This window comes from Lampetra fluviatilis, chromosome 37 (genome assembly GCF_964198595.1).
Source record: "Lampetra fluviatilis chromosome 37, kcLamFluv1.1, whole genome shotgun sequence".
NCBI lineage: Eukaryota > Metazoa > Chordata > Hyperoartia > Petromyzontiformes > Petromyzontidae > Lampetra > Lampetra fluviatilis.
This window is the reverse complement of record NC_136311.1, coordinates 7,757,207-7,778,000: the sequence shown is the minus strand read 5'-3', so window position 1 is coordinate 7,778,000 and position 20,794 is coordinate 7,757,207. Positions and strand designations below refer to the sequence as shown.

General features: G+C 52.2%; 1 protein-coding gene across 1 annotated transcript; it reads left to right on the top strand.

Annotated features, from left to right (window-relative positions):
* Positions 1–565: 565 nt before the first annotated feature.
* On the top strand, positions 566–18,566 carry LOC144945459 (acyl-CoA dehydrogenase family member 10-like). Its single transcript, XM_078873976.1, has 13 exons — positions 566–633; positions 4,025–4,215; positions 6,029–6,177; positions 7,167–7,358; positions 7,917–8,075; positions 9,099–9,255; positions 10,952–11,093; positions 11,986–12,054; positions 13,268–13,449; positions 14,773–14,923; positions 17,292–17,437; positions 18,044–18,217; positions 18,562–18,566. The coding sequence occupies exons 1-13, from the start codon at positions 596–598 to the stop codon at positions 18,564–18,566; spliced, it is 1,755 nt and encodes a 584-aa protein (XP_078730102.1). The 5' UTR covers positions 566–595.
* The last annotated feature ends 2,228 nt before the right edge of the window (positions 18,567–20,794 follow it).

Genomic DNA, 20,794 nt, shown 5'->3' with positions numbered 1-20,794 from the left:
AAAAAAGAGACAAACTGGAAAATGCCCCGTGAAATTGTCCGGCCCACACAGATCCCCGTCCAGGGCTCCACAGCCGTGTTGACACTGCCCCCTCGTGTCTGGAGTGGGCCTTGGAGGCTCACCGGGGGATCGAAAGTCCACACAACAGGCTAAGCCAGGGGTACAGCAACATGTCAAAGAAAAAGACGAAATACTTCTTCGTTTTCTTGGTTCTTTCGGTAAAGTCACGTAGAAGGGAAATAATAAAATAACAAAAATAAAACGTAATAAAATACAATTCTCACGACGTTTCGGCCACAACGCAAGCAGCCGTCCTCAGGTGAAGAACAGGTCTGTCGGAAAGACAGCGTCCGACAGACCTGTTCTTCACCTGAGGATGGCTGCTTGCGTTGTGGCCGAAACGTCGTGAGAATTATTTTATTGGTTTATTTTTATTATTTTATTATTTCCCTTCTACGTGACTTTACCGAAAGAACCAAGAATATAGAAAAAACACCTCCAAATGAACGGCTGCTCTTGTCTGCAGCCCTCCCCGTGGTTGCCTCTGTCTGCTGCCGACCTCTCACCCAGTCAAACCACGCGGCCTGCGCGCTTCATGCTGACGACGTTCCAGACATCGCGAGCCTCTGAAACGTAAAACTTTGTTGTTGTTGTTGTTTAATGTGCACAACTCTTGCCCCGCCACGCGAGAAACGACGCGCTTGTTACGTGACGATAACGCCACTACAGTATTCTTTACAAGATAAACACAATGTTGTGGCGGCTGGTAATGCAATGAGTGGCAATGCTAACAACCCGTAGGAAGCAATTAACAAATAATTGCTTTGTAACTTGATTTGAAGCTTTCGTCACTGCAGGAATCCATACTCTTTGGTTCTTTCGCTAAAGTAATTTGTTAACCACGGGGTTTAAATGCCCTGATCCGAGCCTGGGTTGAGCCTGAGCACTGAGTTGGATGGGCGACTCATCGCCGTGCATAACAGGTGCTATAGGTTCTGTGGGCAGTCGTCCCTCGCTGCCGTGCCGCACACGTGGTCGACCCACGTAGTGAAGTATGGTCAACGTACGGCTCGGCCCCCCATACGGCGTGGAGAGAGACGCAAGATTGTACACCCACAGCAATAGCAGCAGCTGTAAGGGGGGGGCGTCCATAAATGACGTCACGCACTTAGGGGGGGGGTCAGACATTTGTGACGATGTATGACGAGGAGGGGTGGGTGAGAAATGTGACGTCACATCAAAATGCGCAACTTTAAATTAATATAGACAACACGTTCTACTTAAATATATTTTTTAATAAATGTTTTCTCCTACAACAGAGTACAGCGCCACATTAAATACGCACTACAATGACAATAGTTTAACGCGATTTTAAGCATGTTTTATATTTTTTTGGGGGGGGGGCAGAGCTTTGTGACGTCATATTTGGGGGGGGGGTCTGACTTTTTGTGACGCCGTGTGACGAGGAGGGGGGGATGTCAAAAATCGTCCAAAATCGCGTGACGTCATTTATGGACGGCCCCTATGGCCGTATGGCAGTGGTCACCTGCCCCACAGACGGTCGAGAGTCATTGCCGGGGGCTTGCGGGTGTCTCTGCGGAGGCAGCAGCTGGGGTTGATGGATCACTCCTCGAACTCTTCATAATTAAAGGTTGTTGGGTTTAGATCGCGTTACTCATAAATGTGTCGCAACCCTCCACCACCCGACACGGCCAATCAGTAAAAAAAAGTGTCACGTTGACACAAAAAAAAATTCGATTTCAAGCTTTCGTGACTGCAGGGATTCATCTTCTTGGTTCTTTCGGTAAAGTCACGTAGAAGGGAAATAATCAAATAATAAAAATAAAACAATAAAATAATTCTCACGACGTTTCGGCCACAACGCAAGCAGCCGTCCTCAGGTGAGGACGGCTGCTTGCGTTGTGAGAATTATATTATTACGTTTTATTTTTATTGTATTATTTCGCTTCTACTTGACTTTACCGACAGAACCAAGAAGAAAAAAGACAAAATAGTTCACTACTTTAGCCCACCGGTGTGTTGAAGATGGATTCACAACATTTACAATTGGAGTCCGACGTTTCGCTGGAAATTACATCCAGCATCTTCGGGCGATTTGCCGGAATAGTGAAGCCATCCACCTGCTTCAGGTCTTAAATAGTGCAGGACCACGTCATCGTTGTTGAACACCCATCTGGATTCGAGATCAGAGGCGGGGGTGTATGCAATTATGTAATAGGTCAGTAGTCAGCCACTTAGCATGTGACTCACCTGTAAGGAATTAAAATGTGTGTTGTGCTTTAAATTTCGATTTAAAGCTTTCGTGACTGCAGGGATTCATATTCTTGGTTCTTTCGGTAAAGTCACATAGAAGGGAAAATTTAATAGTTTTATTATTATTATTTTATTATTTCTCTTCTACGTGACTTTACCGAAAAAAACAATATTTTGTGCTTTACTTAATAATACGCTTCCAGGCTGCGCTGACTATAGCTATTACAGCAATTAAAATTACTTGAATTCTCAATTTCAGTTAATTCTCTAACTAATCTTGGCCAGTAATAAATTAGTTCTGTATAACACTTCAACTTTATCAAAATCAATTGAATGTCCTTGTTGGCAAGCATGCTCTTCGACTGCTGACAGCTGTGTTTGGGTGAATTTAATGTTCCTTTGGTGTTATTTTAGTCTTACGCTGTGAACTTCCTGTAAGCCATACTCTAGCCTTCCAGGAGAAGGCAGTACAGGCCCTCCTCTACTTACGAACTTTCAGAGATACGAACGGACTCGTCCGTATATCCAGTTGCAGCTGTTCCGATCGAGAGTCGTAAGTTCAACCGCCGCGCAAATAGATGGCGGTGGTGACATCTACATCTGCAGAACGTGAAGAACCAGTGGCATCGACATATGCAGAGCATAAAGAACCAGTGGCGTCTACAGGATATTATACAACTTTTAAAGCCATTCACCGTGTTCAGTTTACACGCCGTGCAGCGTGTTTGGAATCGACAGGAGTAAAGTTGGACTTAGGAACACATCGACTGACGAACAGACCTCTGCAACTCAACTCGTTCTGTGCAAAGCCCACATCTCCACATGTCCCTTCCGTACGGGGTAGAGTTTTGCTCCCACGCACGCGTGCGGTTTTCTCCCAAGTGTTTCCGATTTCCTCCCACATGTAAGCACTCATTAATTGGCAGATAACACCTTGGTATATAGAGGACTGCAGAGCTTGGGCAGTTGATTAATACGAGATGTCTTTATTTGTATGACTGTTTCACTATATACAGGGCGCTTCAAAGAAAGGTAAACACTTATATGCGACTATTGTTTTTAATGGAAAAAGAACGGATAATACACTGTAACATGATAACAAATGTGACGTTAATAGCTTCGAAAAGTGAAAGAGTCTCGACTTGTTCGCCATAATTGTCAACACGTGCCTGGAATCTTCTCCAGGTGGTCTCCAGAGCCCGGAGGCACATGTCTTGTGGTATTGTTGAAAATTCTGAGAAGTGTTAAACATTTTTTAAGCACCCTGTATATACAATAAATATGCCCACTGTATCGCATATTGAAATGCTGCGTTTAGGCGTGATATAACTCCACAGCCTATGTGGCCGAATCATCCAGAATGCGCCTGATCTCGTAAGCTCAGCAGGTGTAAGCCTGGACAATGCTTGAATGGGTGATAGCCACTCGTAAAACAGGTGTTGCAGTCTGCTGCAGGGCTACGTTTGTCAGAAGGGGGCCAGTGCAGAGACGTCTGTTGCCCTCTACTCCAGCGTCTACGCCTCCCCCGCATTCACCAAACTGTACCGACCGACCGTCAAACACGCCGGTCAAATAACACCCCCCCACCCTCCCCTACGACCCACATCTCGGGGACGTCATCCAGCGGTGGCTTGACAAAAAGACCGTACCGTACAAGTACACATACACAAATCCACTTTGTAAAATGTGTCCGCTTATGTCCAGCGGGAGACCAATTGTGCTCCTTGTTTCCTCCACCCCCACCGATCAGGATGTTCGGCTGGAACTCTCTGAGCCTCTGGCGGAGTCCCCGCCTGCGCTCGCTGCTGCCCTTGCCGCCGCTGGCACCGCGCTCCACGCGACTCGAGGGCTCGCGATGGAGCCATGGCGCCGGCGACGTGAGAGCCGTCATTTTCGACATGGGAGGAGTGATCCTGCCGTCGCCGTACCCGCCCATACAAGGTGTCGTTACGGAAGGCGAGGAACCTTGTCCTGACCGAGGGGCCCGGCAGGACAAGGGTCGCTGGTATTTATGGGGCACTTAACCCTTTCGCGTTCCGACTGCAAGTTGCTGGGTGGGTCGTCCCGCTCACCGCCGAATTTCGGAACGCGCAAGCGGTTCAGCGGGAATTTTATTTGGAGAGGCGTAGCGTCGTTGTTTTTAAAGACATTGTACTCACCGCAGAGAACTGTAGCGACACGGCCACACTCATTGATGGCTGGCGCAAAACTGTACCGCATGCCCTCCCGCATGGCCTTGTGGGAGCCTCGGTACTGGTGATGTACACGTACTGACACGTACGTCATTGGAGCAGGAAAGGGTTAAATGCGTCCGAAACTCGAAGCACCTTGCATCACGTCCCACCTCGATAATTCCGATGCCAAGCTTAAGTCTAACCAAAGGAAGCTGTCCCTGTGCAGTGCAAGGTGGGCTTGCTGTGATATCGTTTTGCATGATGCGATATTCAATGTCACGATGTGATGATCTTCACAATGTCGCTTTCCCATAACTTAGTAATTGTATTTCACATGTTTGTCGTGTTGTTTTTGTTTCTTTGATGTACTTCCAGTGTGAATAAGAATTGCTTACAAGTTCTTCAACTGAAGTTTGCTCGGCACGAGTCTACCATAAGTCATTGTTGCATCTTCACAATCTATAACGCTTATAATACACATTCTGTCAGAAAGTTCTGACATCGTATAATCACCAAACGTCGTGGGGATGGTCGCCTACTGCTTAGCAGACCGCGCTCTGAAACCGGCAACTTGAGTTTGATTCCCAATCACGGCCAACATCAGTGACGAATATCTGAACTGGGCCTGGGTCTCCCCTTGGTTGACTCAAACTCATGACTGGTGCAGTGGGAAACATACTGCCGCATTGGGGAGACAAAGGCAGCCAGACTGTGGTGCTCGCCTCCCACCCCCCCCCCACCTCGTGCGCCGTGACAACCTTTAATAGGTGCCCACTAGCAGCGTTTGCCCCATCAATCCGTAATGCTACAGAGGGGCCGTGTATGTTGTGTGTGTCTGCGCTGATTTAATACATTCCGGCTGGTCTGCCTACGATCCATCCTGGTTTTAACCATGCTTGATTTGTGCGAGGAGCTCGCAGATATTTGAAATAGTAGGGGGTAGTCCCATCGATGAGCTTCTCCGGCAGCCGAGGGTACATTGGCTGAGTCATGTAGTCTGCATGCCCAGCCACTGCATGTCCAAGCAGCTTCTGTTTGGCCCGATAGAGGGGGCTAAATGGGCACGGCATAGGCTCGAGAAGAGAGGGACTAATGTGGTACTGGAGAATGTTGGGCTGAGTGGACTTGCAGATGACTGGTACCAGCGGTGTTAAGATCCGCCTCTGTTGAGGAGGTTCGTGAAGGACGCTACTGGGCAGTTGGAGGTAGTTGCCCTCCAGCAACACGGGAGGGCAGAGGAGTGACGTTCGGAACAATGAGCTGAGGGCCGGGCGATTAAAATACAGCAAGTTGACTGCATCTGTCAGTTACCTCCGTCAATCAACACATGGCACTTGGCTCTGTCCCGTGACCTCCTGTCAGCAGCGAGCCTTCGACACGTCACGTGACGGCATAAAAGTGAACCTAGCATGGCACAGGCTCCAGGCGGTGACGTCACCGCCACTTAGTGCTCAACAGCGGCCGTCGTCACTATCGCTGCCGTCGCCGTCGTGGTGCATGCGTGTGCATATACGTGCGTTGAACTTCTTCCGCAGCGCACGTAGCCAGCCGCGCTGACCGGAGGTGCGTGTGGTGCGTAGAGTGGGAGGCGGCGTGCGGGCTGCCGGGCGGCACGGTGCTGCGTGTGCTGCGTGACGGTGGCGAGGCGAACGCGTGGTGCCGCTACCAGCGTGGGGAGATGTCGCCCGAGACGTTTGACGAGCTCTTCGGCGCCGACTGCTCCAGAATCGTAAGCAGCGCCGAGCGCGATCGCCGTGCACGGACGCCGGTCGTGCAGTCAACCTGCGATTCAAAGTCACGTGATTTGCTGCTCGAAATAAGCACCAAGGTGGTGCTCAAGGTTGTGCTCGGTTCCTCTCTGCAGCTCTTGAGCGAGCGGGGGAAACCCCCAATCCCTGTGACGGGAGGCGAGTCTTCCCCTGAAGGACAACCGTCGTTAACTTCCCCACGCTGAGGTGCTCGTTTGAATCGACCCCGGCAGGATGGATGAGAGCTCGAGTCAACCCCCAAGCAGGATTTTAATTTGCACTCCTTTCGATTGCGAGCGGCTCGCCGTACCGCTGAGCCACCCGGCGGGCAATTCTTGATTAGCCGGAGTGATGGGGGGCAAGAGTGGAGCAGACGAAATGAAAACACGGATGATACAAAACCCATTTTTTGTCCGGGCGGTAGTGGGAGGCACTCATCCAGCAGTGAATTGAGAACACAGGATGCACATGCACAACAACAGCAGCTGTCAGGCTGTGACAGTGGTAACGTAACCCCAAATGTGATCAAATATTTAAAACAATAACACGATAATAATAGTGGTTACAAACACACGGACACAATAACACGTGCATAGCCACCACAGCCATAGGGCTGTGGTGGCATGCACGTGGCCTGTCATCCAGGCACCGAGGGTTGGTGGATCGCACAAATGTTGTGATACTCCCTTCCCGTAGGCGTCGAGGAGGTGTCCTACCCCTGGCCCACCAGTAGAATGCAGTAGAGCACGAATGTGGACTCCACCTGTTCCTTCCGTATGGGACCAGAGGGTTTTCCCTTCGCACGCGAGGCGTCTTCTCCATGTGCTGCTGTTTCCTCCCACGTGTAAACACTCATTAACGAGCGAATAAATGCCTGATTAACTGGAGGGCTGCAGAGCTTGGAAAATCGTTGGCCGACGCCGATGAATTGAAAGCCGCTGTCGTTTGTGTGTTCACCGCGGGGGAGCAGGCGGGGCGTGCGGTGAGCGTGGACGGCTTTGTGGCACACCTGGTGGGGCAGCTCGCCACGCCGGTGCCCGGCGCGCTCGCGGCACTGAGGGGAGTGCGCGAGCGCGGCGTGAAGACGGCGCTGCTCACCAACAACTTCTACGTCCGCGGCGGCGCCACGTTCCTCCCGCTGGACCGCGCCCTCTTCGACGTGGTCAGCGCGGCGCCTCCCAACATGCCGCCGCCGGTTATTGCAGATGCGTTCGCTCGGCTCCTCCTAAAGTCGTCTGCCCTGCTGGCTTGTGTTTGACGCGAATGCAAAAATGCATGGATTTGTTCTACTTTACGCTAGTAAATTTCGATTTAAACTTTCGTGACTGCAAGGACTCGTCTTCTTGGTTCTTTCGGTAAAGTCACGTAGAAGGGAAATAATAAAATAATAAAAATAAAACATAATAAAATAATTCTCACGACATTTCGGCCACAACGCAAGCAGCCATCCTCAGGTTAAGAACAGGTCTGTCGGAAAGACGCTTTACCGAAAGAACCAAGAAGATTTACGCTAGTAATCAAAACAAACGAGATTGTACGGATGCGACAGTAAAGGGGGTTGCGTTCAATGGGCAGAGCGCTCCAGAGCGTTTTTCTGTTGAACGACCTGGACAGGAGCCCAGCCAGCAGCCAGCAGGAAACCCAAAGCGTAGATTATTTTTAACAGCAGTGTGACAATTTAAGATGTGACCACTTGGCGTTTGGTCTCATCGTGGGGTAGGTGGTGGAGTCGTGCGTGGTCGGGATGAAGAAGCCGGACCCCAGGATCTACTCGCTCTGCCTGGAAGAGCTCGGGGTTCCTCCGAGCGGCGCCGTCTTTCTCGACGACCTCGGAGAAAACCTGGCACCGGCTCGGGCCCTGGGCCTTCGCACCATCAAGGTGCGATCCTCCCCCCCACGATCACTGCACGAGCCTTGAACGACGACGGTGACGACGACAAACGACACAACGTAGCCACGACGGAAAAGTCCTGCCGCGCAGGCGTTCCCGGTCGTGCCGCGCGGCTCTCCGCTGGTGGCCTAGGGTCGTGTCGCGTCACGGCCAGCGCAGGAAGGGCTACGCCTGATAAGCGCGGCAAACGAGGCGTGGTGGAACGCACGTCGGGTGTGACATCGAGACGCGGAAGGAGGAGCAACGTGAGTTCGGGGAACAAAGGCACAGGTTGGAGACATCACGTTGACCGCTGAGACAAGCAAGTTGGATTGGGGTAGGGCACGTCGCTGAATGGGGTGGAGAGCCAGTGGTCGGGAAGAACGATGGAGTGGCAGCTAAAGGAGGGAGCACACAGAGGTGGGACAACGAAACCGGCTCGTTTGGCAGGCGCCGGCGTGGATCGTTTGATCGCTGGACCGTGAGAGATGGCGAAAGGCTTGAGGAGGCCTTCGTCCAGCGGTGGATTGATTGCGGCCGACGATTATGATAGTGGCCGCGACGACAATGATGGCTTAGCGAAATGTTAAGTCCCTCGCCTGTTATACAGGTGGTCGTGGTTTTGATTTTGACCCTGACGCCTGTTGTATATTTGGTGTTTGCGTCCCTCCACGTTTACAATCAACGCGTGTTTATAGGTTTGGCTGCTATACATTTCCACGTGATAAGCCACGTCGTTGGGCTTTCATTTGTGGCCAGGTCGCGTGGATTTTTTTTCTTGGTCCTCCAGTTTTCCCTCCACATTTAGAATCGACGTGTGTTTAGGGTTTTTGGCTGCTATACATTTCCTCGCGATAAGTCACTTCCTTGAGCTGTCATTTGTGGCTGGGTCCCTTCTGAAAAAGAGTTCTATATCTCAGTGGGCCTTACCTGGTAAAATAAAAATTGCTCCGGTGGTTTAGTTGAGATCTGATGAGAACGCGTGCGCCCCTCCGAATGATACCAATTGGGAGGATTTTGTCTCCCTTGCAGGTGGGGGACCTCAAGGTGGCACTGGCGGAGTTGGAGTCCCTGCTGGGCTTCTCGCTGTCCCACGGCGCCCCGGACACCGGCGCGGTGCGCGCCGGCCTGGAGATTGACGAGCGGGCGCTGGCTGCCTACCTGCGCACGGCACTGGGGCTGCACGCCGGTGAGCGGGAAATAATAACACCGTGTACGAATGATGTTTACGCTTTTACTTTGTTTCACTGACACGTCCGACGTTCAAGCAGGTCGCAACGCATCTTCATGCACGGAGCTCATGTTTGGGGTTTTTACAGGCAGAGCCGGCCCAGCCACTAAGCGACCCTTGCAATTGCAAAGGGCCCCGTGGCCAGCAGAGGGCCCCCTAGAGTCACTGCTAGCTAGTGGGTGAAAAAAATCATACACCAAAGAGGCCTCCTACCAAATTTTGCTTAGGGCCCCCAAAGGTCTAGGGTCGGTTCTGTTTACAGGGTTGGCTGTTCCTTTGTTAAAAGAATCTGTTCCGTGTCCGATATCTCCCTATCTCCAGTGGTCTCCCCCCGTGCGTGCATGCGTCACCCTCTTCCTGCACAGCGACGGCTTGAGACGCTACATCCACATCGCGTTGTTGCATTGCACCCTGGCGTCGTGTACGATCGGGAAAGCCGATCCAGCGGTCACGATCGTGCCTCTTGCTGCCTAGAACTCGCCTGTTGTGTGCGGCAGTGGTATTCGTACTCTTCAAAGCGGCGAGAAAAATCGAGTGATTTAGGTGGCAAGGGCGTGCAAGGGCTTGCCCCGACTGAACATCTGTGAAAAATCGATTTATAGCTCATTGGATTCCTTCAGTGTAAATAAATATGATTCTGATATTCTGAATGAGTGACCATGAGAGTGGGCACGTGGGGGTGACGAAAGGGTAGGGGAGGGATGGGAAGAAGTGGAGGAACGAGAGGGGAAGGAGGGGGTAGAGGTTGGGCAATGGAGAAGAGGTGAGGCTCTGAGAGAGGAACGAAAGGAGGTTAAGGAGGGGGCCTACTTAATTTACAGGGGGAGTGTTGAGTCTCTGGGCAGTGCTGAGTCTATGGGCAATGTTAATGGGTAGTGTGAGTCTGTCGGCATTGCTGAGTATGGGCAGTGCTGAGTCTGTGGTGCAGCGTTGAGTCTGTGGTACAGCGTTGAGTCTATGGTGTGTGTTGAGTCTATGGTGCAGTGTTGAGTCTATGGGCAGTGTTGAGTCTATGGTGTGTGTTGAGTCTATGGTGCAGTGTTGAGTCTATGGGCAGTGTTGAGTCTATGGTGTGTGTTGTGTCTATGGGCAGTGTTGAGTATATGGTGTGTGTCGAGTCTGTGGTGCAGTGTTGAGTCTATGGTGTGTGTTTAGTCTGTGGTGCAGTGTTGAGTCTATGGTGTGTGTTGAGTCTATGGTGTGTGTTGAGTCTGTGGTGTGTGTTGAGTCTATGGTGTGTGTTGAGTCTGTGGTGCAGTGTTGAGTCTATGGTGTGTGTTGAGTCTATGGTGTGTGTTGAGTCTATGGTGTGTGTTGAGTCTATGGTGTGTGTTGAGTCTATGGTGTGTGTTGAGTCTATGGTGTGTGTTGAGTCTATGGTGTGTGTTGAGTCTGTGGTGCAGTGTTGAGTCTATGGTGTGTGTTGAGTCTATGGTGTGTGTTGAGTCTGTGGTGTGTGTTGAGTCTATGGTGTGTGTTGAGTCTGTGGTGCAGTGTTGAGTCTATGGTGTGTGTTGAGTCTATGGTGTGTGTTGAGTCTATGGTGTGTGTTGAGTCTATGGTGTGTGTTGAGTCTATGGTGTGTGTTGAGTCTGTGGTGTGTGTTGAGTCTGTGGTGTGTGTTGAGTCTATGGTTTGTGTTGCACCTCAACAGATGCCCTACTCGTCCGTCAGTTCCGGCACGGCCAGTCCAACCCAACGTACTACGTGGAGTGCGGCGACCGCAAGCTCGTCCTGCGCAAGAAGCCGCCGGGAAAGCTGCTGCCATCGGCGCACGCCGTTGAGAGGGAGTACAGGTGCAGCTAATCGGCGCCAATTGTCGGTCCGGATTTTGTAGCTATCCGACAAAAGTTATTATTCACGTCGGAGAAAAATGCAAACTACTGCTGCTAAACTAAGCAATTTTTATTTTATTTTACCAAGTCCCACTGAGCTCATGAGCTCTTTTTGAGAAGCGACCCGGCCACCACATGCGATGATGGCTCAACGAAGTGGCTTACCGCGTGTAAATTCATAGCAACCAAATACTCTAAACGCACGTTGATTCTAAATGTGCAGGGAAAAAACGGAGGACCCGGAGAAAAATCCGCGCAAGCTCCAAATATACAGGTGTCAGAGTCGGCATCGAACCCACAATCTCCTGTATACCAGGCGAGTTAGTTAACATCTTGCCACCATGCCACTCCAATGCAGGTGTGGGTGGCGAGATGGGGGAGCAGTGGCTGCTCTCTCTTGGCTCCTGTATTCACGACAATAATGATAATAATGCCGCATGAATGCATTTATGTCGCACTTGCTCGGTGGATAATTGTTTCGGAGTTGGTCAGCTGATGGAGGTGTGGGGGATGGATGTTATTTCTTGGTACATTTTAAAACCAATTATTTAAAGGCATGGAGTGGTGGCATCGTGATTTAATTAACCCGAGTTCCATTACCGCCCCACGACTAACATCAATTTCGAGTGATATCTGGGCTAGTGTTGGCCCCTCCCGTAGGTTGACTGCCTTAAATTAGTTCCTTTGCGTGGGGTAATGTAAACATCATCGCTGGGGCGACAAAGGCATCCCGGCATGGTGCGGGCCACACCGCCATCACCCCGAGTACCTTCATCAGCACTTGCTGCAATCGTCTGTGGAGGCTACACTGGGGATCTTTTGTCTTTGTTGTGTGCGTCTGTGCTCCGTGCAGGGTGATGAAGGCTCTGGGAGCGGCAGGAGTTCCCGTACCACAAGTGCTCTCTCTGTGCGAGGATTCCAGGTGAGTCAAGATCCCACGCGCCAACAACCTGCGTATGCGCGCACACACACACACACCATACTTTACTCGCCCGCACACACTTAACCTGCAAGGCGGGTAGCGTGCACCGATTGAATATTTGCTGCAGGCGCATTGGTACGTTGGACATTGGGAGGCTGCACGCACGAGACGACGACAAATAACAGAATCTTAATTCGAATCACGGTGCCTGATTGTGACATGTCATCGGTTACTAACCAAGCTGTGAGGATAGCGCGATGGAGGGGCCGCGCCGGCGCTCAGCTGGTTGGACGCGGCGCTTCTCAGTTTGAGACACAAACGTCGCTCAACGATCGAAGACAACTTCGCAGACAACTCGAGTCTCGACAGGAAATCGTCGTCCTTCAGGCACCAAGACGCAAGAGCAACCAACGTGGGAAAGAAACACTGCCACTCACGCGTTGGTCGACCCAAAGACAAAGATCCGCCCGTATAGCCTGTAACAGACTGTTGGGGAAAAGTGTTGTTAGCGAGCAGCACCTATGAAGGCCGGCATGGCGCACAAGGGGGTGGGTGGCCAGCACCGCACCTGGCCGCCTTTGTCTTCCCATTGGCAATCTTAACGCACTGCACCAGGTCGACCGAGGCCAGGCCTCAGGACCAGTTCAGACAATCGTCACCGGTGTTGGCTGGCGATCGGCGACTGTCTGGGGAGTGGTGGCCGAGCAATTGGAGCCCTGTCACCGGTCGTTGCCCCCACGTGGGTCTGCAGGAATGTGCACACGCATTCTGTTCACGGTGGCGAATGGAGGACCGCGGTGGCGAGATGTTCACTCTCTCACCTTGTTATGCAGGAGGTCGTGGGTTCCATCCCAACCCTGACACCTGTATCTTTGGAGTTTGCATGTTCTCCCAGTGGTCGCGTGGATTTTTCTCCGTGTCCTCCAGCTTTTCCCTCCACATTTAGAACGAACGTGCGTGTCAAGTATTGGGCTGCTATAAATATCCACGTGATAAGCCGCTTCGTCGGGCTATGATTTGTGGCCAGGTCGCTTCTGAGAAAAGAGCTGTACAGCTCAGTGGAACTTGCCTGGCGAAATAGAAAACAGTTTAAGTTTCATTCAGCTTCGCCAGATGCCATCGAATGGCTTCTCCGAAGCCAACGCGCGGGTATCGGGCTTGGTCTGTTGCTGTCCGAACGTCGTCGACGAACGTTGCTGCCCCGTTCTCGCAGCGTGCTGGGGACGCCCTTCTACCTGATGGAGTACGCCGAGGGGCGCATCTTCAAAGACCCGTCGCTGCCGGATCTGTCTCCAGAGCAGCGCCGCAAGGTCTATTCCGCCGTCACCTCCGTGCTCAGCCAAATCCACCGGGTGGATCCCAGCTCCGTGGGGCTCACAGACTTCGGCAAAACCGGTGGGTTCCCCGCGTTGCCACTCCCCCCATCGCAAGTCGTCCCTGGAGAGTTTGGCCGGAAATCCCAATGTATGGATGTCGTCGTTGTTGTTGTTTGTCAGCTTGTAGCATCCCATTTCATGGGCAAAGGCCTCGCTTATCGTATCACATTGCTTCCCTTGCTTGGTTGTTCTTGTCCACGAGTGGTCTCCGAGCTCTGTAATTTTGTCTCGTTGCTGCCATCTATCTCCATTCCGCGGTTCATTTTTCGTCGTGTGTCTCATCATTTGTTGTCAAGGCGTGGCCTGCCCAATGTAAAACAGGCCCCCCCCCCACCCCCTCCACCCCCCGCGAGTTCTCGAGACTCAGCGAGGCCTTTCCTGCGTGCGTAAGTGCCGTCACGTTAATTCACGCAATCACTGACGCCCTCGTCCTGCAGTGAGATTCCAGAAAAAAACCATGCCTTGCACGTACTACAAGAAGTAGCCAGTTTAACACGTAATAGGCTTTCGCGATCAATATTATCCGCAGATAGCCAGAGTTGTGAAACTGGCGAAACATCGTACTCGAATGGTAAACCGTACAAGCCTATATATTCTTGGTTCTTTCAGTAAAGTCACGTAGAAGGGAAAAAAAAAACATAATTATGTTTTTATTTTTATTTTATAATAATGTTTTATCATTATTTCATTATTTCCCTTCTACGTGACTTTACCGAAAGAACCAAGAATACGAATCCCTGCAGTCACGAAAGCTTTAAACCGTACAAGCCTACGTGTTAAACTTACTAATCGGCTGTGTCGGATGGTGACGGGTTTAACGGCACATTTATATTTACGCGATCAAACTCTATTATTAATAACACTGGTCAACACACTTTTTCTGGCATAAGGTATTCCAAGGATTTGTAAGGTAATTTTGGGGTGCTGATTTCAAATCTGGCGTCAGTTTTTGTTTATCACATCATGTTTTTGAGATATCAAATATTGCATTTTCAATAAAAACTGCAGAAGAAAAATATTAAATAAATGTGGATATCTACATAAAATGATATTATAAACACACTATCCTAAAAATGCAGCACCATATTTTAACACTAAAGCAGTCACTGACTCGCAACAACTTGCAATCATAAGTGACAGAGTTAATTTCGGGTAAAATCAATGAAAATGGGGTATGCCGATAGCATAACATGAGATGTGATAGAGCAAATCTGAGATAATATTTGGAATCGGCACCCTGAAATTAGTCTAAAACAGCTGCAAAAGTCCAGGCCAGAATTTTTTTTTTTTTTGCTGACCAGTGTAAGTAGCCAACCGGCAAACAAAAACGCATCTCTGGCAGGACGATACGTGGGGCGTCAGGTGCAGACGTGGACAAAGCAATACCGAGCGAGCGAGACCAAACGGCTGCCCTCCATGGAGCTGCTCGTGGATTGGCTGCCGGCTCACCTGCCCCGAGAGGAGGCGACCTGTGTGGTGCACGGAGACTTCAGGTGAGTTGAACGCGTGTGAGGCTGTCGCGACCAATATTATTCATAATCAACGGCTGCTTGCGTTGTGGCCGAAACGTCGTGAGAATTATTTTATTATGTTTTATTTTTCTTATTTTATGACTTCCCTTCTACGTGACTTTACCGAAAGAACCAAGAAGAGAAAAACATTAGATCGCGTTATTTATACATGTGTCGTAACCCTCCACCACCCGACACGGCCAATCAATAAAAAAGTGTCACGTTGACAAAAGACAAATAGTTCACTGCTTTAGCCCACCGGTGTGTTGAAGCGTGAAACCACAACATTTACAATTTGAGTACGACGTTTCGCTGGTAATTGCATCCAGCATCATCGGGCAATTTCTGGCGAATTCTGGCGAATTGCCCGATGATGCTGGATGCAATTACCAGCGAAACGTCGTACTCAAATTGTAAATGTTGTGGTTTCACGCCCGATGATGCTGGATGCAATTACCAGCGAAACGTCGTACTCAAATTGTAAATGTTGTGGTTTCACGCCCGATGATGCTGGATGCAATTACAAGCGAAACGTCATACTCAAATTGTAAATGTTGTGGTTTCACGCTTCAACACACTGGTGGGCTAAAGCAGTGAACTATTTTGTCTTTTGTCAACGTGACACTTTTTTACTGATTGGCCGTGTCGGGTGGTGGAGGGTTACGACACATTTATAAATAACGCGATCTAAACCCAAAAACGTTAGATTATGAACTTCAGGTGAGCCCTGCGGTTAGGGGGGGGTTCAAAGCGAGCTCCCTCCGCACGTGCTCCCCTCTTTGGGTGGGGCAGCTTATGCCCTTGGATGCAACTTGATGCTTTTGTTGCTCATCGTGACAAAACGGTCCACTGTGCCAAACACTTGCTTCTCCATTGTGACAACAATGATGGCTTATCATGTGGAAATTTATAGCAGCCGAATACTCTAAGCCAGAGGTCGCAATCGGGTACCCGATACCCGTATCCTACCCGATACCCGGCTACCCGTACTCGGCCGGGTACGGGTACCCGTTTGCGACCCTGGTGCGGCCGGGTAAGGGTAAGCAATCAAAACCCGTTTGCGACCTCTGCTCTAAGCGCATGTTTCTAAATGTGGAGGGAAAAACCGGAGGACGCGGATCAAAATCAATGCAACCACAGGGAGCACACGCAAACTCCAAATACACAGCAGGCGTCAGGGTCGGGATTTGAAACCACGACCTCCTGCATACCAGGCAAGGTAGTTAACATCTCCTAGCCACCGTGATGATGATGAAAGAGAGGCACGCAAACTCCAAATACACAGCAGGCGTCAGGGTCGGGATCGAACCGACGACCTCCTGCATGCCAGGCGAGGCAGTTAACATCGCAGTAGTCAAATGGGGATGGGATGAACGCATGGCCCGTGGTGGCGCACGCCTCTAATCCAGCACTGTGTGGGCAGCGACGGTTGGTGGATCACCGCACAAATTACAATGTGCATCGAGGTGCAATACCCTGGCTCGCCAGCAGAATGCAGTACAGCAAAGTGTTGGCCTGCTATCATCTCTCCCTTCTGTATGGCACAGTGTCGCATGCGTGGGTGTTCTCCTGGTTCTGCGGTTTCTTGCCACACGTAGGAACACTTAACTGGCTGAAAAGACAGCTGATACAAGAGGGAACTCGGAGCAATTATTTGGGCTGGCTCACCGCATGGTAGCCTTCCACCTTCATCTATGGTTCCCCAACGGTTGTTTATGCCATTTATTGTGAAAATTCCGTCACAGTTCCTATGATCACTGTTTCATTGCTTTCATGGCTTTATTTTGGTGATTTCGAAAAGTGTATTGGTTTAGCCAAGTTTGTTGTAGTACAGAGTTAGACTTATGGCCTTAATCTAAGTTGTCTTGTGGTTGTTGTTGCTTGTTTGACTTGCATCCCACTGGGATTTTTGCACACAGCGTTGGTGTACGGTGTTTTTTCAGCAATATTTTGCTGTCTTTAATTGGATTTTCTGTTTGCACTCAGTCACATATTCACTTTAAGATGTTTTTTGTTCATGTTTTAGTTTTTTGTTTGTTGCGGTTGCACCCAATTCAAGAGCCGAATGGCTCACAGGGCTATACCTAATAAATGAACTTGAACTTGAATAAACGTAATCATTCGATTTTGTTTGTCAAATTATGAGTCTCGGTGGCAGCACAGACGAGGAAAACGATGTTTGCCGGTGAAATGTTGACCGTTAATTCCCCGACACCACCGCCCGCGTGGGCGTCTGCGGTTGTGCCGTCGGCGACGTCCGACGTTTCGCCCCGCGCGCTGCTGTGAGATTCTCCAGGGACTGAACTTTCGCTCGCGCACGCATGTACACGCACGCCCGACGGTTGGCCAGGCTGGACAACCTGGTGTTCGACGCGGAGCGGCTGGAGGTGCGGGCCGTGCTCGACTGGGAGCTGTCGACGCTGGGCAACCCGCTCTCTGACCTCTCCTACAGCTGCCTGGCTCACCACCTGCCCCGCAATTTCCCCATCCTGCCCGGTACGTGCAAACACGCACACGCGCAGAGATACTCCTTGTATAAGCCTTCAACTGATTGTTGGGGCTAGTGCCGTTAGCGGACGTCTACGTGTGAAGGCCGGCACGGTACGGCACGCGAGAAGAGTGGGTGGCAAACGCCACGCCCGGCCACCTTTTCCTGATGTTCACACACAACTAGCTACTCATGTAAGCCTGGGTCAACATAGGGAAAGCCTAGGATCGGTTCAATATTCTCCCCTGTTAATTGATTGCGAGGGGGACTCGCACACGAATCACGGTCTCGGTTGATAGCGCAGCGCGCTCACCACCACGCGAGCGCTCCCCACCAATGCACACGCACGCGCAGAGACACGTGTAGATCTGGGCTCTCCGAATCTTGAAATAGTCGATTCATTCGACTAAAGCGGACGACGCGTTTCACCGCTCGGCGTGACCGGCACATCGGGCAACCCAACGCCTCGGCGTCTCGCGCGTTTTATTTTTCGTGCTCCGACCTCAGGAGAATCTTCCCGCGTGACGCCTGTAAAATCGCCGCCCGCACTCCCCCCCTCCTCGTCCGCGTGCCCCCGCGCTTCAACCCCCTGCGACGCCGCCCGCCTTCCGCAGGGCTGAAGGGCTGCGACCTCGTGGCGCTGGGCATCCCGAGCGACGAGGAGGCGATGAAGGCGTACTGCGGCGCCTCGGGCCGCCCACCCGTCGAGGACTGGCACTTCTACTTGGCCTTCTCGTTCTTCCGCGTCGCCGCCATCCTGCAGGGCGTCTACAAGCGGGCGCTCTCAGGTGGGCGCCCCGCACACTCGGCCGATAGGGCTCTTGGCCGGCGTGGAAGAGTAGGCCAAATGCCCCGTCGAGACGGGCTCATGCCTCGTACTTTGAAGTGATCACGTGGACCATCACGTGGACAAAAATGTGCAGCAAATGATAAACCCTTAGTCGCTTGTTTCGTGAAGCTAAATTAACACAGTGGCGGCGGCGGCAGCGGAGTGACGTCGGTGTGATGAGAGTATGACGGCAGTGGTTCGACGGTGGTGCGACAGCGGTGTGCAACTGCGGTGTGCAACGGTGGTGGTGTAACAATGGCGATTTGACGTTGGCGATGCGACGGCGGCGGTGTGTAACGGCAGTGTGATGGCGGTGTGTAACAGCGGTGTGTAACGGCAGCGTGCAACAGCGGTGTGTAACGGCAGTGTGTAACAGCGGTGTGCAACAGCGGTGTGCAACAGCGGTGTGTAACGGCGGTGTGCAACGGCGGTGTGTAACGGCGGTGTGTAACAGCGGTGTGTAACAGCGGTGTGCAACAGCGGTGTGTAACGGCGGTGTGCAACGGCGGTGTGTAACGGCGGTGTGTAACAGCGGTGTGTAACGGCAGCGTGCAACAGCGGTGTGTAACGGCAGTGTGTAACAGCGGTGTGCAACAGCGGTGTGCAACAGCGGTGTGTAACGGCGGTGTGCAACGGCGGTGTGTAACGGCGGTGTGTAACAGCGGTGTGTAACAGCGGTGTGCAACAGCGGTGTGTAACGGCGGTGTGCAACAGCGGTGTGTAACGGCAGTGTGCAACAGCGGTGTGTAACAGCGGTGTGCAACAGCGGTGTGTAACGGCGGTGTGCAACGGCGGTGTGTAACGGCGGTGTGTAACAGCGGTGTGTAACAGCGGTGTGCAACAGCGGTGTGTAACGGCGGTGTGTAACAGCGGTGTGTAACAGCGGTGTGCAACGGCGGTGTGCAACGGCGGTGTGTAACAGCGGTGTGTAACGGCGGTGTGTAACGGCGGTGTGTAACGGCGGTGTGTAACAGCGGTGTGCAACAGCGGTGTGTAACAGCGGTGTGCAACAGCGGTGTGTAACGGCGGTGTGTAACAGCGGTGTGTAACGGCGGTGTGTAACAGCGGTGTGCAACAGCGGTGTGTAACAGCGGTGTGCAACAGCGGTGTGTAACAGCGGTGTGCAACAGCGGTGTGCAACAGCGGTGTGTAACAGCGGTGTGTAACGGCGGTGTGCAACGGCGGTGTGTAACAGCGGTGTGTAACAGCGGTGTGTAACAGCGGTGTGTAACGGCGGTGTGTAACAGCGGTGTGCAACGGCGGTGTGTAACAGCGGTGTGTAACAGCGGTGTGCAACAGCGGTGTGTAACAGCGGTGTGTAACAGCGGTGTGCAACAGCGGTGTGCAACGGCGGTGTGTAACAGCGGTGTGTAACAGCGGTGTGCAACAGCGGTGTGTAACAGCGGTGTGCAACAGCGGTGTGCAACAGCGGTGTGTAACAGCGGTGTGTAACGGCGGTGTGCAACGGCGGTGTGTAACAGCGGTGTGTAACAGCGGTGTGTAACAGCGGTGTGTAACGGCGGTGTGTAACAGCGGTGTGCAACGGCGGTGTGTAACAGCGGTGTGTAACAGCGGTGTGTAACAGCGGTGTGCAACGGCGGTGTGCAACGGCGGTGTGCAACGGCGGTGTGTAACGGCGGTGTGTAACAGCGGTGTGTAACGGCGGTGTGTAACGGCGGTGTGCAACGGCGGTGTGTAACGGCGGTGTGCAACGGCGGTGTGTAACGGCGGTGTGTAACAGCGGTGTGCAACGGCGGTGTGTAACGGCGGTGTGCAACGGCGGTGTGTAACGGCGGTGTGTAACAGCGGTGTGCAACGGCGGTGTGTAACGGCGGTGTGTAACAGCGGTGTGCAACGGCGGTGTGTAACAGCGGTGTGTAACGGCGGTGTGTAACGGCGGTGTGTAACAGCGGTGTGCAACGGCGGTGTGTAACAGCGGTGTGCAACGGCGGTGTGTAACAGCGGTGTGCAACGGCGGTGTGTAACGGCGGTGTGTAACAGCGGTGTGCAACGGCGGTGTGTAACGGCGGTGTGTAACAGCGGTGTGCAACGGCGGTGTGTAACGGCGGTGTGTAACAGCGGTGTGCAACGGCGGTGTGTAACGGCGGTGTGCAACGGCGGTGTGCAACGGCGGTGTGTAACGGCGGTGTGCAACGGCGGTGTGTAACGGCGGTGTGCAACGGCGGTGTGTAACGGCGGTGTGCAACGGCGGTGTGTAACAGCGGTGTGCAACGGCGGTGTGTAACAGCGGTGTGTAACAGCGGTGTGCAACGGCGGTGTGTAACGGCGGTGTGCAACGGCGGTGTGTAACGGCGGTGTGCAACGGCGGTGTGCAACAGCGGTGTGCAACAGCGGTGTGCAACAGCGGCGTGCAACGGCGGTGTGTAACGGCGGTGTGTAACTGCGGTGTGTAACGGCGGTGTGCAACAGCGGTGTGCAACAGCGGCGTGCAACGGCGGTGTGTAACTGCGGCGTGTAACGGCGGTGTGCAACAGCGGTGTGCAACAGCGGTGTGCAACAGCGGTGTGTAACTGCG

Coding starts and splice junctions, on each gene's coding strand:
- LOC144945459 (XM_078873976.1), top strand. CDS start 596: ATGCTGACGACGTTCCAGACATCGCGAGCCTCTGAAAC. Junction 7,359..7,916: donor ACCGCGCCCTCTTCGACGTG/GTCAGCGCGGCG, acceptor ATCGTGGGGTAG/GTGGTGGAGTCGTGCGTGGT. Junction 8,076..9,098: donor TGGGCCTTCGCACCATCAAG/GTGCGATCCTCC, acceptor TCTCCCTTGCAG/GTGGGGGACCTCAAGGTGGC.